The 14631-nt window shown below is 37.0% G+C and overlaps 1 protein-coding gene across 3 annotated transcripts in view; it reads left to right on the top strand.

Moving 5' to 3' along the window:
• The window catches only part of pld2 (phospholipase D2), a 114879-nt gene that overhangs the window by 97314 nt on the left and 2934 nt on the right, over positions 1 to 14631 (top strand). For 2 of the 3 annotated variants that reach the window (XM_039747224.1, XM_039747225.1), the window contains 4 exons: positions 5072 to 5121; positions 5495 to 5629; positions 8217 to 8370; positions 10381 to 10498. In XM_039747224.1, coding sequence (XP_039603158.1) covers positions 5072 to 5121; positions 5495 to 5629; positions 8217 to 8370; positions 10381 to 10498 — 457 coding nt within the window. Of the gene's footprint in view, positions 1 to 5071; positions 5122 to 5494; positions 5630 to 8216; positions 8371 to 10380; positions 10499 to 14631 lie in introns of those variants that run through there. The other variant, XM_039747226.1, reaches the window with a different exon arrangement.

Genomic DNA, 14631 nt, shown 5'->3' on the forward strand with positions numbered 1-14631 from the left:
ACACCCTTTAGTCAAAAGTTTAAACTGTGCTCCATGACAAGACAGAGATGACAGTTCTTTCTCACAATTAAAAGAATGCAAATAGATCTTCTTCTCTTCAGGAGCAGAGAATTTCAGAGAGAGAGAGAGAGAGCACTCGCAAAGAAAAACAAACAATCAATAAATCAAAACGTGTGCTTTTAAGTTTGCCGTGGCATTTTTTAGAGGAGCGTCAGTATCTTCTAAGCAAACAGCCCCTCTGCTCACATCACCTCCGTCAGGCGCAGAGAACGTCCGAGAGAGAGAGAGCGAGATTAAAGCAAACCATCAAAAAATGTGCTTTTGGAAGCGGCATTTCTTAGAGGTGTGTCCGTATCCACAAGGTAAACAGCTTCTGTGCAAACAGCACCTCTGCTCACAGCCCCTCCGTCAGGCGCAGAGAATGTCAGAGGGGGTGAGATAGAGGCAGAGACAAGCAAACAATCAAGCTCAGCGGGGCGCATATCTTATAGCATTGAGGAGTTTTATTTAATATGTAATACATGCTCTGATTGGGTAGCTTCTAAGCCATCCGCCAATAGCTTCCCTTGTATGAAATCAACTGGGCAAACAAACTGAGGAAGCATGTACCATAAATTAAAAGACCCATTGTCTGCAGAAATCGGCGACAAATCCGTGATATATATTTAGATATGCTTACATTTAAAATCCGCGATAGAGTGAAGCCGCGAAAGTCGAAGCGCGATATAGCGAGGGATTACTGTAACCCAGGGCTGGTGGCTGATGGAGCGCAATGGATAATCAGGATGAGAGCTGGTATGCATAGAGTGCTGGTAGTTGACAGCGACAAAATAGTGCTTGCTAACCATTGAGCTTTGCATCTTCTTTGAGTATTGTCAAAGTTTCTCTTTCAATTTCATAAATTGATCACATCTTTTTTTTCCTGTCTAGTACACTTCCCCATCTTCAGTTGGCCATCCAACCTATTTTTTATTGATGCTATTCACGTGGCCTGTCTCAGAGAAGTGCAGAGCATGTAAGGTTATATAATAACGATAAATATTGCCAAATAAATAATTCATCAAAAAATAAGAAAACATGTCAGCTAATTTTATTTTTTCTATTACTTCATCAAATTTTGTTCAAATCCGTCAAAAGTATTTTTGTGATTTTGGGATATTTAGTTTTTCTGTTGTAGGGGTGTGTTTTACTCCTAAATATTGATATATATTGAAATGTCGTTTTTTAGTGCATAGCTTCTGAACAACTTGCATCATCCTGCCAAATTTCAACTTTTTAACTAAATGAGTAAGATTGTTATTGCTGATGAGTGACTGAGTGAGTGAGTAAACTTTGCCTTATGTAATGCACTCACGCACTGATTTTTTCCAGCTGCTGTGATATATTCCTGTTTTTGAATTTTTTGATTATTCATTTAAGCAGCCTTTCGGTTACCCTCTTTTTCAGAATAATTCACTTATGTCAGTGGAGAATTGGTGGTTCCTTAAATGGCTCCTGAGAAAGTTGAACATATCCAAAACATGACATTATCACTGCCATTCGTAGTAGAGAGGTCTTGCTTCGAAATGCAGTGTTAACTTTCCTTCAGACATAATGAGCCCATATAGACCAAAAGAAACACTTCTCAAAGATCATCATGGTTCATTGTGGCAAACCTGTGATGAGCATTCATAGTTCTTCTTACTGAGCTGTTATTCACTCATTTTTACCCAATGGTTGTCTAGTAGTGGAGTCAAAACAGTCTGTGTTAGAAATGTAGGAAACCAGCATGTCCTTGTAGTTTAATTCTGGCGTTCCCCATGGCTTCATTAAAAGATTTGCACCAAATTATTAGAGAGTGATTCTCACAGAACAACCACTCCAGAGCAGACCAATTATTATGCCAAATCTTCTCCATTAGAGCTGTGATTGCATTTTAAAGGTGACCCACAGCCTGATAAACTGTTTTATAATTCTTTCCAGGTGAATGCACATCAACAATGTTTACAGTAATTTATTTTGATCATGGTAGGATGTGCCTATAGAATCTGTATGTTCAACTTCACACCTTATTGTCTATAAAAATACTGATGTAGTTTAGGTGTGCAGCTATATTGAAGTTTACACAAGAGAATGAAATTTGCCTTACAAACTAAAAATTTTAGATTGTGTGTATTTAACCCTAGCTACACTGTACATTCATCTAAAAGAGCACTGGAAGTTTTAACAAAAATTACTGTGGAACCCAACCAACTCTCCTAAAGTTAAAATTGATACCTATTTAAAATTAATAGTTACTATCAAAGAAAATATGACATCATGGTAATAAAAAGCAATAAACAGTCTTTAGAGTGTTTGAGAACACAAATGGCTCTTCTCCATACTACCTTTAGTCTCTGATTGTTTTGTATTTTCCTCCAAACAGTATCTGTCTTACTAGTGTACTTCCACTTGTCAAATATGTTAAAAATAAACGATATTTCTCAATTTCTTGCACCCAGTTTGTGGAATAAACTTTCTGTGACTGTCTAAACTGCTTCCAGTCTATTGTCATGTAACATGACTCCTCATGAAGACAAAACTTTTTACAAATAAATAACCTTGGAAAGTTTAGACTTTTTATCTTTCTGCATTTTACATTTACTGTTGTTGTGATTCAGTCAACTGTCAGATATGTCTGGGTTTGTTTAGGCTTCTATTTTTAATCTAGCTTTGTTCTAATTATAGTATTAAGCTTCTAGTTGTTATACAGGTATGAATAAGCAAAAAAAACAACTTCATTCTAATCATTAGGAACAAATTTTGTCAGATGAGACTTATAGCAGAAATGATTGTTTCCCAGAGTATTAAAAAGGCTAACCCCCTTTAATTGGTCTTAATTCACTAGGATGATTTAATTTTACTGTGGTGGGCTGGCGCCCTGCCCGGGGTTTGTTTCCTGCCTTGTGCCCTGTGTTGGCTGGGATTTGCTCCAGCAGACCCCCGTGACCCTGTAATTAGGATATAGTGGGTTGGATAATGGATAGATGGATTTAATTTTAGCATAACAGAGGGCGGCATGGTGGCGTAGTTGTAGCACTGCTGCCTCGCAGTTAGGAGACCTGGGTTCGCTTCCCAGGTCCTCCCTGCATGGAATTTGTATGTTCTCCCCGTGTCTGCGTGGGTTGTCTCCGGGTGCACCGGTTTCCATCCAAAGACATGCAGGTTAGATGCATTTGCAATCCTAAATTGTCCCTAGTGTGTGCTTGGTGTGTGTGCCCTGCGGTGGGCTGGCACCTTGCCCGGGGTTTGTTTCCTGCCTTGCGCCCTGTGTTGGCTGGGATTGACTCCCGTGACCCTGTAGTTAGGATATAGCAGGTTGGATAATGGATGGATAACAAACAGATGAAAGAAGCATATTAGTGTCATTTTATTCCTGTTTGTCCTTTATAGGTGTGGCACTCTGGACAAACTCAGGAAACAGACAACGCATTTAAAATGTCTTCTGAGCTTTACTGCCCAAGGAACTAAGCAACTGCTTTTTATTGCCTACGACTAGTAATGTTGCTTTCTGACCATTTTGTTAAGCATAGAAAAATATTTCAGTCAAATGAAAAGAAAATGGACAGAAAGCATATTTACAGTATAAAATTGCTAGAAAGTATTTTAAGTCTGGATATTCTTTACTTAGTGCTGTGTTACAAGATTAACCAGCTTTTATGGCATTGCATGCCTGACCTGGATTGTCAGTAGTCATGGTATAACTCGTGTTACAGAGGCATTTCATATTGGGTATAGGGCTCAGCAATGGCTAACGCAGCTCCAAGTCTCAGACTTTGTGTCTGATGTTGTGCCTGTTACTGTTTGCTAGGGCAGTCTTGCTTTAAAAACAAATTTTCCATGTTCGTATACAGTTCCTGAAGTTGCTGTGTTGATGTGACCTACTCTGCATGTCATTGTATAGGTCCTTAATGTCAATTCTATTATTTTCTAGATTGTAATCTTCATATGTCATACAACTTTAATCCTATTATCAAGTATCCAGCATCCATCTTACAGAGAGTGAGCAGCCTAATAACACATGCAAGTATTTATGGAATCTGCTCAGGCTTACTGAATCAGATAAGAGGCTTGCCTCTCATGCACTGTGCTGGCTGCTAACCCCCCAGAAGGCAAAGAAAGAGGGGGGCTACTCTCCTCCAACCAGGAAACTTGTTACAAATGTTCTTAGTTAAATACTTTGTGGCATTTGCTTTAAAATTTGTGAACTTAAGAAACATAAGAGAGTAGGAAATGAAAATGTGAGACACTGTCATGCTATTAAATCCAAATCATTACAACCACACAAGGAGAGACATGTAAGAGATAGAATTCAGGGCAATAAATGTTCAGTTTAATTACAAGATTAATCATTTCTTAACAATGTTAATGATAACTTGAGTTTGGGGGCATTTTTCTAACAGTGCTACCGGCCGTTAGCTCCTTCTCTTTAACAGAGTTGCCTGGAAGACTTAATTACCAGACAGTCATGTGGAAAGGGAGGTGTGCACATCAAAGCTAGGCTTATCCTTCCATCTACACTCAATCACTATGCTGTAAGCTTTGGCATGTCTATCATGTCCTTATTTCTGACTTTTTCAATTGTGAAACTTTAATATACTCCTGATTCTGCCTATGCTTAATGTTTTTCTTTCTGATTTTACTTGTCCTTTACTTCTAATCATTTGCCTGTTTCTTTACAATGCGTCTGCCTTTTGCGAAAAAAAAAACAAAAACTGTTTGAATTGTATTTTATTGGCTTTGAATTTGCTGCTTTTTCGCAATGGCACCTATTACTGCTGTTTTGGAATCCATACACTCAACCCTTTCTTCGATATCCATTGTTATTTGCTTGCACTGTTTGCTGTTTCAAAATCATTCACCTTTGTGTGTGGTGCCAGGAAGGAAGATGAACTATACCCAGAGGCAGCAGTGCAGAGATTTTAGAATCAACATGTTTGGCATTCAATAAAAGCCATTTATCTGGTGTCTGACCTTCTTGATATCGTCAACCATTACTAAAAGACAAAGTGTTTTTTGTTTAATTAAAAAAATGAAAAATTATGTCTTTCAGAACAATGTGCAGAGGTGACTCTTCAATCTTGACACGCCTTAAACTACAAAGTAAGTGGCTTAATTTCTGTCAAATAAGTTATCTTAAATAGTGTTCTAGATATAGTGCACATTAGCTCTTATGTCGTCCTATAGTGGATGTGACCCAGTGTAACTGGAATGTTGTACCTTTCCTTTTCTCTAGTATGACTGAACTGGACTTTTTGACCAACTTATAGGTGATGGATTTTAATCAAAACAAAAAAAAATGTAACAATCAGCATACATCTCAGCTTCTGAATGGCTTATATACTCACCTCCCACCAATATGATAATATATATAAATAAAAAAAAAACATAATTGTGTGGCCTATTACTTCACATGTCTTGCTTTACTGTAAACCTTGTCATGTGTGATGCAAAGACTAAAATGTCTCTTTTTCAGTGCAGGGTCGGTGGAAGGATTACATTTCATTTTGTGGGCTCCGTACACATGCCCAGCTCCAAGGGACACTAGTCTCCGAGCTCATCTACGTTCACAGCAAGATGCTTATTGCCGATGACAGAAGGTTCATTATAGGTGAGCATGCTAGGGATGATTTATTCTTTGTTGGTAACTCGGGTTCCTGGATCACCCTTGGTGCATTTAATACTGTATTTCTGCAAGAGTGTCCTCAGTGGGCTTGCATAGTAATTAATATTCTTATTGGTACTGTAGTTACTGTCAAATTAGTAAATACAACAAGCAAATGTATTTTAGGAGACTACACTAAATTTCCATGGTTCAGGAAACAGAATGCATAAAGTTTTCAGGAAATGATGCATTGAATCGCAATGTCCACCTGCTGCTGTATATACAGACACCAAGATTAAAACAAACTCAACTACATACACTTCCACATCTGTGTATTAACCATGATTGAACCCTAGAGCTTATTCTGCCTTTTCACTTCCACCTGCGTTGATCCTCACACTATCAGCCATACTCAAACTTATAACAGTCCACCCCTGACATATTCCAATGACTTAATAGCTGAAATCCTGCTACTTATTTCTTAATAAACTGCTATACCTATAAATTTTTCTTAATATGCTAAACAGTTTTTACAAAACATAAAATAAATTGCACATGCATTGAGTTTAACATTCATGTTAATTTATGATTCCTGTCTTACGGAGATAGATCACGCCACATACTTTTGCAGCAGGATTCAGAAATGCATACAAATGTATCCACGATGATCCATAGGCACAACGACTGAAATTCACTAACACATTACATTATCTGTGTATGCACAGCAATATTTTCAAATGCCACATCTCCATAAATTATTACTTGGCTGACACCGTTATCTTAGAAGACGTATGACATTTGAGAGATACATCTGGTTACAGTTCTTTTGTTTTTTTTCTAGTTGGAGCACAGGCAGGTGACATACATTGCTCATGGTCACACAGTGTACATAATTTGACCCCATGACCTCAAGGTTTGAAGTCCAAGGCCCAAAGTCTAAGCCATTACACCCCACTTTCCCATTTACTCTATAATATGTCAAAGTTCTTATACCACTCACATGACTTTTCGAAGTGTGCCTGCACCATACTCATGCCAAAATAATCAGTGTGTGCAAAACCAGGAATTGCTAATAAGTATTTGGGGACGGGTTTAGCTCTTCTAACCAATCAGAGTAGTTTGTTCAACTTAAGAATATGAATGGGTTTTGTTTACTACATTGCTCAATATTATAGCTAGGCTTTTTAGATTTTATTATAGTATATTAAATGTGTTTACTTTAAGGGACAGTGGGATGTGCTGGGATATGTTTATTTTCTATAAACACAAATACATCCTTTCATGTATTCAAATGTCCTGTTTCAAACATTGTTTGGATAAAATTGCAGTGCAGTAAATGTGGTTAAAAGTCAAGTTAATGACACAAGAACATTATCAAGACATGTAAACACACAAATACAGAGTATGCATTATATGGAGATAAAGCTTCACCATCCTGCATTCAGCCCTACATGTTTTTGGATTGGGTTCTGTATGTAACAATCACATTTCTCACCTGTAAATCCATCCATCCATTATCCAACCCGCTATATCCTAACAACAGTGTCATATCCTAACTACTGGAGCCAATCCCAGCCAACACAGGGTGCAAGGCAGGAAACAAACCCCGGGCAGGGTGCCAGCCCACCGCAGGACACACACACCAAGCACACACTTAGGGACAATTTAGGATTGCGAATGCACCTAACCTGCATGTCTTTGGACTGTGGGAGGAAACCCACGCAGACACGGGGAGAACATGCAAACTCCACAAAGGGAGGACCCGGGAAGCGAACCCGGGACTCCTAACTGCGAGGCAGCAGCGCTACCCACCGCGCCACCATGCCGCCACTCACCTGTAAATCATATTGGAAATTTTTGTGGAAATCCTTACTAACTACATGCTAACTACACTTTAAACAAAATCGAACAGTCAGTTGATTTTCAAAATCCGGATAAATTCATGTTAGTTATTTTTCAGGAGCAGCTGTCTCCAAAGAAATATTTTCACACTATATTTCTTAAAAGATCATCAGAATTCATGCTGAGACTTGCACACTATAGTTATATCCGATCACTCATTCTGATATCACACACACAGAGTCCATCCCACAGCCCACACTCACTGTAACATAGGGCTAGTTTAAAGTTGGAACTCAACATGCATTTTTTAGGATTGGAAGAAAGATCACAGTACATGGAGAGAAGCCCATAAACATAACAGGAAAATTAAGTCGGATATTTTACATTAACATAAGGATGTGCTCATCTGTAGTTTAGGTTTCTAGGATGCATTGGATTACCGTCTGCCTAACAGATCCAATGGTGTGCCCTGGCAATCCATGAACTTTTTAGAGCATCAGGGAGTCTTCACACTCTCTTTCTTCGCAGTAAATGCTTCTTTGTTAATTTTTTGGCAACATCCAGCCTTCCCTGCAGGAGTCAGCTTGACCTACTTCTGTAAGATTTTCATTGCCTGCTTGTTGCCTTTTGATATGTATGCAATGAAAATGTTGCCTGCTAACATTCTGCTTTTATTGTAAGTCCAAGGAGTGCATCTTTGGAGCATTTTTTAAACCTGTTCTACTGTTAAGGTTTGTCCTCTTTTGTCCAGGTTCTGCTAACATCAATGACCGCAGTATGCTGGGTAACAGAGATAGTGAGCTTGCAGTCATGGTGGAGGATTCTGAAATGGTGGAGTCAGTAATGGATGGGCAGGAGTATCAAGCAGGTCGCATGGCACTGGCACTGAGACTGGAATGTTTCAGGTACCACAGGGACTCTTTATATTTGACAGCACAGGTAGTAATGTAGGTAATATATACATATAAATATATGTATACTGTATATGTGTATATATGTATATATATATAATATTATAGTCAATGATCAGGGATAGTCTTAATAAAAAGGAAAACAGTGGGTGGATTTTAACATGTACTTAAGTGTAAATGATGCATATGTTTAGTTATGCTATATATTTTGACAATATACTGTATACTGGATTTTATATCTTTTTATGGTCTTGTGAGTTAATATTACAAAATGAGATCTTGTTTTAGATTGATTGGTTCTAGAGGTTTGAGAATTAAGAATTATCTGGAAATAATGTTTTATAAATGTCATTGCCTCCCTGCGACCAATACAACATTTAACTCAATGCATTTCTATAATATGTTACATGTGAACATTTGCTAATCATACCTGAGGTTTGTATAATACAACTATGGCTGAATAAAATATACAAAGACAATATTTCTTTTACTTAATTCAGTTTGCTTTGACATACCCACTTCTCACTCGAAATATTTACAAATATAATTTATCCAAAACAAGTAAGTATATTTAGGATTATATTATATTTTTGTGAAGTTATACCCGTCTTTCAAGTATTATGCTATGCTATAATAAATTAATTGAAAATAAGCAATGAATGAACCAGCTTGCCCAAAGATTTTGCATTAAAATCATGATTTATTTCTGCAATATTTTTTAAAATGGAGCAAGCAGATGTTAAGCTGTGTAGAAATATAAAAGCTAAAGATTAAATATGTCCCAGAGCTGACACCTAAATTTATTTTGGATTGGATTTAGCCAAATTAAAGTTCAAGAGTTTTTTTTATTACTTTTGTTTTGGACAAATTTAAGAGCATGTAATTTTCATTAAGGTCACTACTGCCTTATGGATCTAGTGTTTTGGGTTCAAATCCTGTGCCCAATCTCTATCAATGTGGAGTTTGCACATTCTCCAATGTTTCCCTCTAGGTATTCTGGTTTTGCCCCCTCATTCCCAAAAATGTGTTGGTTAAGTTCATTTGTAATTTCAAATTTTCAGTGAGTATGTGAGCTGGTCCATCCCTTGCACCCAATAAATCTGACACAGGCCCTATCCACTTGTGACCTTGAATTGGAATAAGCAGGTTTATGAATGTTATGTTACATTAATTTTCAATCACTTATTGTCAATCATTGGCATAACTGAAGATGTATCATTTAGTTTAAATAATAAATGCAACTGAGTGTCATGAGCATACAAATGTTAGTTATGATTTACAAATTACATCACTAACTAAGGGTGAATTAAAGAAAAACACTTCTTTGTTAACTCTTGTTCCTACAGACAGCTGTCTTGGAGATACTGGAACAGCTCTGTAGGTTTTTTTTCTTTTTAAGTTTTTATTTACCCATTCATGCACAGTTTTTTCTTGTTGTTTGTATTTCTACATTTTTATATTGCAGTGACACTGACTGCTGCAAGGAAACATTGTTATAGAGCATTGTGTGAGATCACTGCTTAGGCATGCTAGCAAACTCATGGCAATAACTCACCAATATAATTAGCACAAGACTTACATAAATTATTTCTATCTATTTTTTCTTTTTTGAAGAGCACATTTTTTTACTTGCTCTGACAACACTAATAAATTTGAATTCCTTATACACTAATAACATTAACTTTCAGTACAGTGGTAGTGCACTTGAGGACTCTTTTTTGTAAAATGTTTGTTTTTTTGTGTTTGTTTTCTTATTTACCTGTAAAATTTGAACTGTAAAGCAAATTACACCTTTATGTCTATACCAGCTTCCACAAAGTTCTTCTAGTAGTTATTTGAGCTGTATGTTTTTATGGTGGGTCACACTTTGGTCTGAATCTCATTACATTATGTTTACAAGACCACATTGTACCCATTTGTAGTCTTCTGGTGTTGGTAAAGACCAGCTGTCATTTTGACCCATTTCTTCTCTTCCCACTTCACTCTCCTGTATTTCCTCTGCAGAGTGCTATTGGGTTCTGACAGTGACCCCAGTATTGACATTCAGGATCCTGTGAGTGAGAGTTTCTTCCAAGAGGTATGGCAGAAGACAGCTGCCTCCAATGCTTCCATCTATGACAAGGTAAGGCTGTATGTAGAGTATGACAGAGATTTGACACTGGGTAAACTTAAAATAATATAAGAGTGCATCAGATACATTCATTTACCACTATCAGATGCCATTCCATATTCAAAAGTGGTTGAAAATACCTCAAAAAACAATTTGACGCAAGATATCTTTGCATACCCTATGATGCCTGAAATAGCTAAGCCCTTTCCTTCAAAAAATATTTTTTTTACTTCATTGGGTGGTTTTTTTGGCTCACTCACAAAATGTTGTGAAGAAAAGCATGCAGTGACAAATATGTACAGAAAAAATATGGATAGTGAGAAATTCATTCAATAATGTTTAAACATTTATGGTAAACCCTTGATAAAAATTCCTCAATTATACATGCAGCACATATATGCAGTAAATATTATTTCAATCATGAATTGTAACTTTAAGACTAAAATGACTTTTATTTACTGAAAATATATTGAAATAAAGAAAATGTGGCAAAACAATATACTGTATACATAAAATACGAAAAACACTATATGCAAATGGTGAGAAAACGACATGAAAGTAAAAGGATAACTGTACTATGTAATTTACAGTGCCACATTATGTGCAGTCCCTTGCAAAAAGACTAACAGCTGCACCGGCTGATATGTCAGTATTTACTGTTGCAGGTGATGATTATGCCGAACATGTGTAGCTCTGGTGATAAGGCATCAACAACTTCTTCGAAAGTAACAAACATGTCATTACAAGACACAAAACCTAATGTCAATGTCAACTTTATTTATATAGCACATTTAAAACAACATAGGAATGCTGTGGCCAAAGTGCTTTACAATAATAGAATTAAAGAAAGACATACAATTAACTTGAATAACATAAATAGAAATAAAATAAATGAACATAAATAAAATAAATAGTAAATAGAAGTAATGTTACATAATCACAATGAGGAAACCATCAGTGTTACTGAAGGTCACGGAATGCAAGTGAATAGAAATGAGTCTTTAATCTCGTTTTGAACAGTTCAATTGTAGACGACTCCTTTATGTGATGAGGTAAAGAGTTCCACAGGCGAGGAGCAGCAGCTGCAAAAGCCCTGTCCCCCTTAGTTTTACACTTGGTACAAGGGACAACAAGAGACAACTGGCCAGAAGATCTAAGCACTCTGGATGGCTGGTGTAAAACACACAATTCGGATAAATAGGCAGGAGCAAGCCCATGTAATGATTTAAAAACAAGCAACAAGATTTTAAAATCAATTCAAAAACTGACAGACAGCCAGTATAAAGAAGCTAATATTAGAAAAACAGAATCAGACTTTCTTGCCCCAACCAGAAAGCGATTCTGGACCAACTGTAACCTGCGTATCATGGATTTGCTAATCCCAGAATACAGCGAGTTGCAGTAATCAAGGTGAGAAAAAATAAAAGCATGAGTAGCTTTCTCAAGATCCCTAGAAGACAAAAAAGGCTTGATCTTACCTAATAGACGAAGCTGGAAAAAGCAACTCTTGACTACAGAATTAACTTGTTTCTCAAAAGAGAGGTTACTGTCAAAGATAACACCAAGATTTCGGACTTGAGGTTTGCAAAAGACAGAGAAAGAGCCGAGAAGTCCAAGACCAATTTGGGCTTTAGCTGATTGACCCACTATAAGTACCTCCGTTTTATTTTGATTCAGATCAAGAAAATGATTAGCCAGCCAGGATCCTAGTTCAGAAAGACAGTTGTGCAGTTGATTTATTGCAGAGTTGCAGACGGGAATATAAACCTGGGTATCATCAGCATAGCAGTGAAAAGAAATGTTACATTTCCTAAAAATAGCTCAAATAGGGTGAAGGTATATAGAGAATAAGATAGGACCCAAAATGGATCCCTGAGGAACACCATATTTAAGAGTAGACAAAAAAGAGGAATTTAAAGTCACTGAAAAGTGTCTACCAGTTAGATATGACCTGTACCAGTTAAGAGCAGCCCCTTTAAGCCCAACAGCAATATCTCATGGTCAATAGTGTCAAAGGCGGCAGTCAGGTCCAGGAGGACAAGGACTGCAGTGCCACCTGAGTGAGTAATAATAGAGATATCATTGAATACTTTAAGGAGGGCCATCTCAACACCATTATAACGCCTAAAGCCAGATTGATAGATCTCAAATAAATTATTGGAGTTAAGGTGATGAACCAATTGATTATAAATAATTCTTTCTAATATTTTAGCCAGAAATGGCAATTTAATGTGCAAATGAACCATTTAATTGTTCTTGTACATGCTCATTGAATTCAATTTCTGCACTGTTCTTAACAGCAACTGTCCGAGATGGAGCTAGCAATCCACTAGCTGTGCTGTTTGGTAAACAATTTTGCAGACATTTTGACAAACATGAATTGTAAATACCTCACAGAAAAGGCGAAGTGATACCTTGAATGTGAGCACAATTGCCACTGTGTTTGTCTTTTCTTCACACATTTGTCACTATTCACTTTTAGCTAGGATTATTATAGCATACACAAATGAGCTTATAGTGATCAACTTCTGATCTCTCTGAGTTCCAAGAAAAAGGATTGTATTGCTGCTGTATTGGTGTAGGATGACATATTATTGGCTAGTTCAAATCACTGCCATAAAATAGAAGCATAAACTAATTTTACTTTACATTTTCAATTGGTGACAGAAACATCCTGATGCCTGACAGATGAAAACTAAATACTTCAGGTGTTCATTTAATACTCCTGGTACATCTGTAAGTGGACGGAGTACTTGTACAAAACTGTATACCAGGCGGTGAACAGAAAAGTAGCCTGCAAACCACAGAGTAACTGCTGAAATGACCTCTGTGACATACCTGTGTGTTATGATAATCTCTGGATTGACTTATGAGAACTCATTACCATACAATTCACAATATCAGCAACAATCTCTGAGGTCTTGGTTTCAGTGTTTTGGTTAAAGAACCAGAAAGTACTCCAGTGTTTCATTAATTACTGAGCTGTACGTTTCCACATGTCAACTTAAAGTAGCTCATACAAACAAATATGCTACTCCATTGAATATGGCATATCTGCAAGCCTTCTGCAAGCACACAGATAATGGAATTAACAAAAGGAAAATAACATGTATAGGGATTTCCTGCTAGCTGCACCAGTACTGTGCTCCCTCCCACACTCAGAGATACTTTTTTTTGCTATCCCTTGTGTAATACTGCTTATATACCATCTATATAATGAGTGTGTGTATGCATATATATGTTTATGTTTATTTATATAGACAGGGTATCTTTTAAATTTTAATATTCTGTCAATTTTCACAACTATCTGCCAATTGAGCATTAAATGTCTTGATTACAGCTTAGAATGTTGCTGCATGATTTTATGCCAAGGTCAACAGCTGAATGTCTGCTTCCTCACTTGTAACTGTAGGCAAAGGCTAAAGTGCCACCCTCTGCCACTCAGCCCACACCACAGACCAATGTAAGAGCTTTTTGTGTGACTCAGTTTCACAACAGTTCCACTTATCTTATTTAGTCAGATGCCATGATTTTTGTTTCCTGTTGGTCAAATGGTGAAATCTGAAACTTAACCCTCAATTCAGAATAGCCCTTTGGATGTGAAGAATAGAAGATGACTAATAAGGCTACAGAGCTCTTTCAAAGAGTGATGGCTACATGGGTTTTGACTCACTTGAATCAAATAGTTACGGTGAAGCAGAGTAGAACGTTTTTTTAGTTAACTCACCCCTTAACATGACAAAGAGCAATCAGTAACCACACTAAGCTCCTAGGAAAGATGTGAAACGGAATAAATCATTACAGTAAGGATAGCCTTATAACTTTAAAATTACAAACTGATGAAACTGTAATAAACAGTGACAACATTAAAAGCCAGTGTTAGCAAAATTAGAAACCAGTCACAATTGAAAACCAAGCTGATCAGCAAGAGTCAGAATCTGATGACAGTGGAGACCCCAATCAGATAAAACAGAAATGAGTTAAATAAGGGAAGTTGCATGATGAATACTGAGAGGAGCCCTTGACAAATGCAGCAGAGGAAATGTTAACCCATACTCTTTTTCTCTGGTGATAATACGAAAATCAGGTAAATTAGTATCCTCCAGGTGTAAAAGATTAGCTACTATGCAATGAAAAAGGAATAA

The sequence above is a fragment of the Polypterus senegalus genome, chromosome 3, assembly GCF_016835505.1.
Source record: "Polypterus senegalus isolate Bchr_013 chromosome 3, ASM1683550v1, whole genome shotgun sequence".
NCBI lineage: Eukaryota > Metazoa > Chordata > Cladistia > Polypteriformes > Polypteridae > Polypterus > Polypterus senegalus.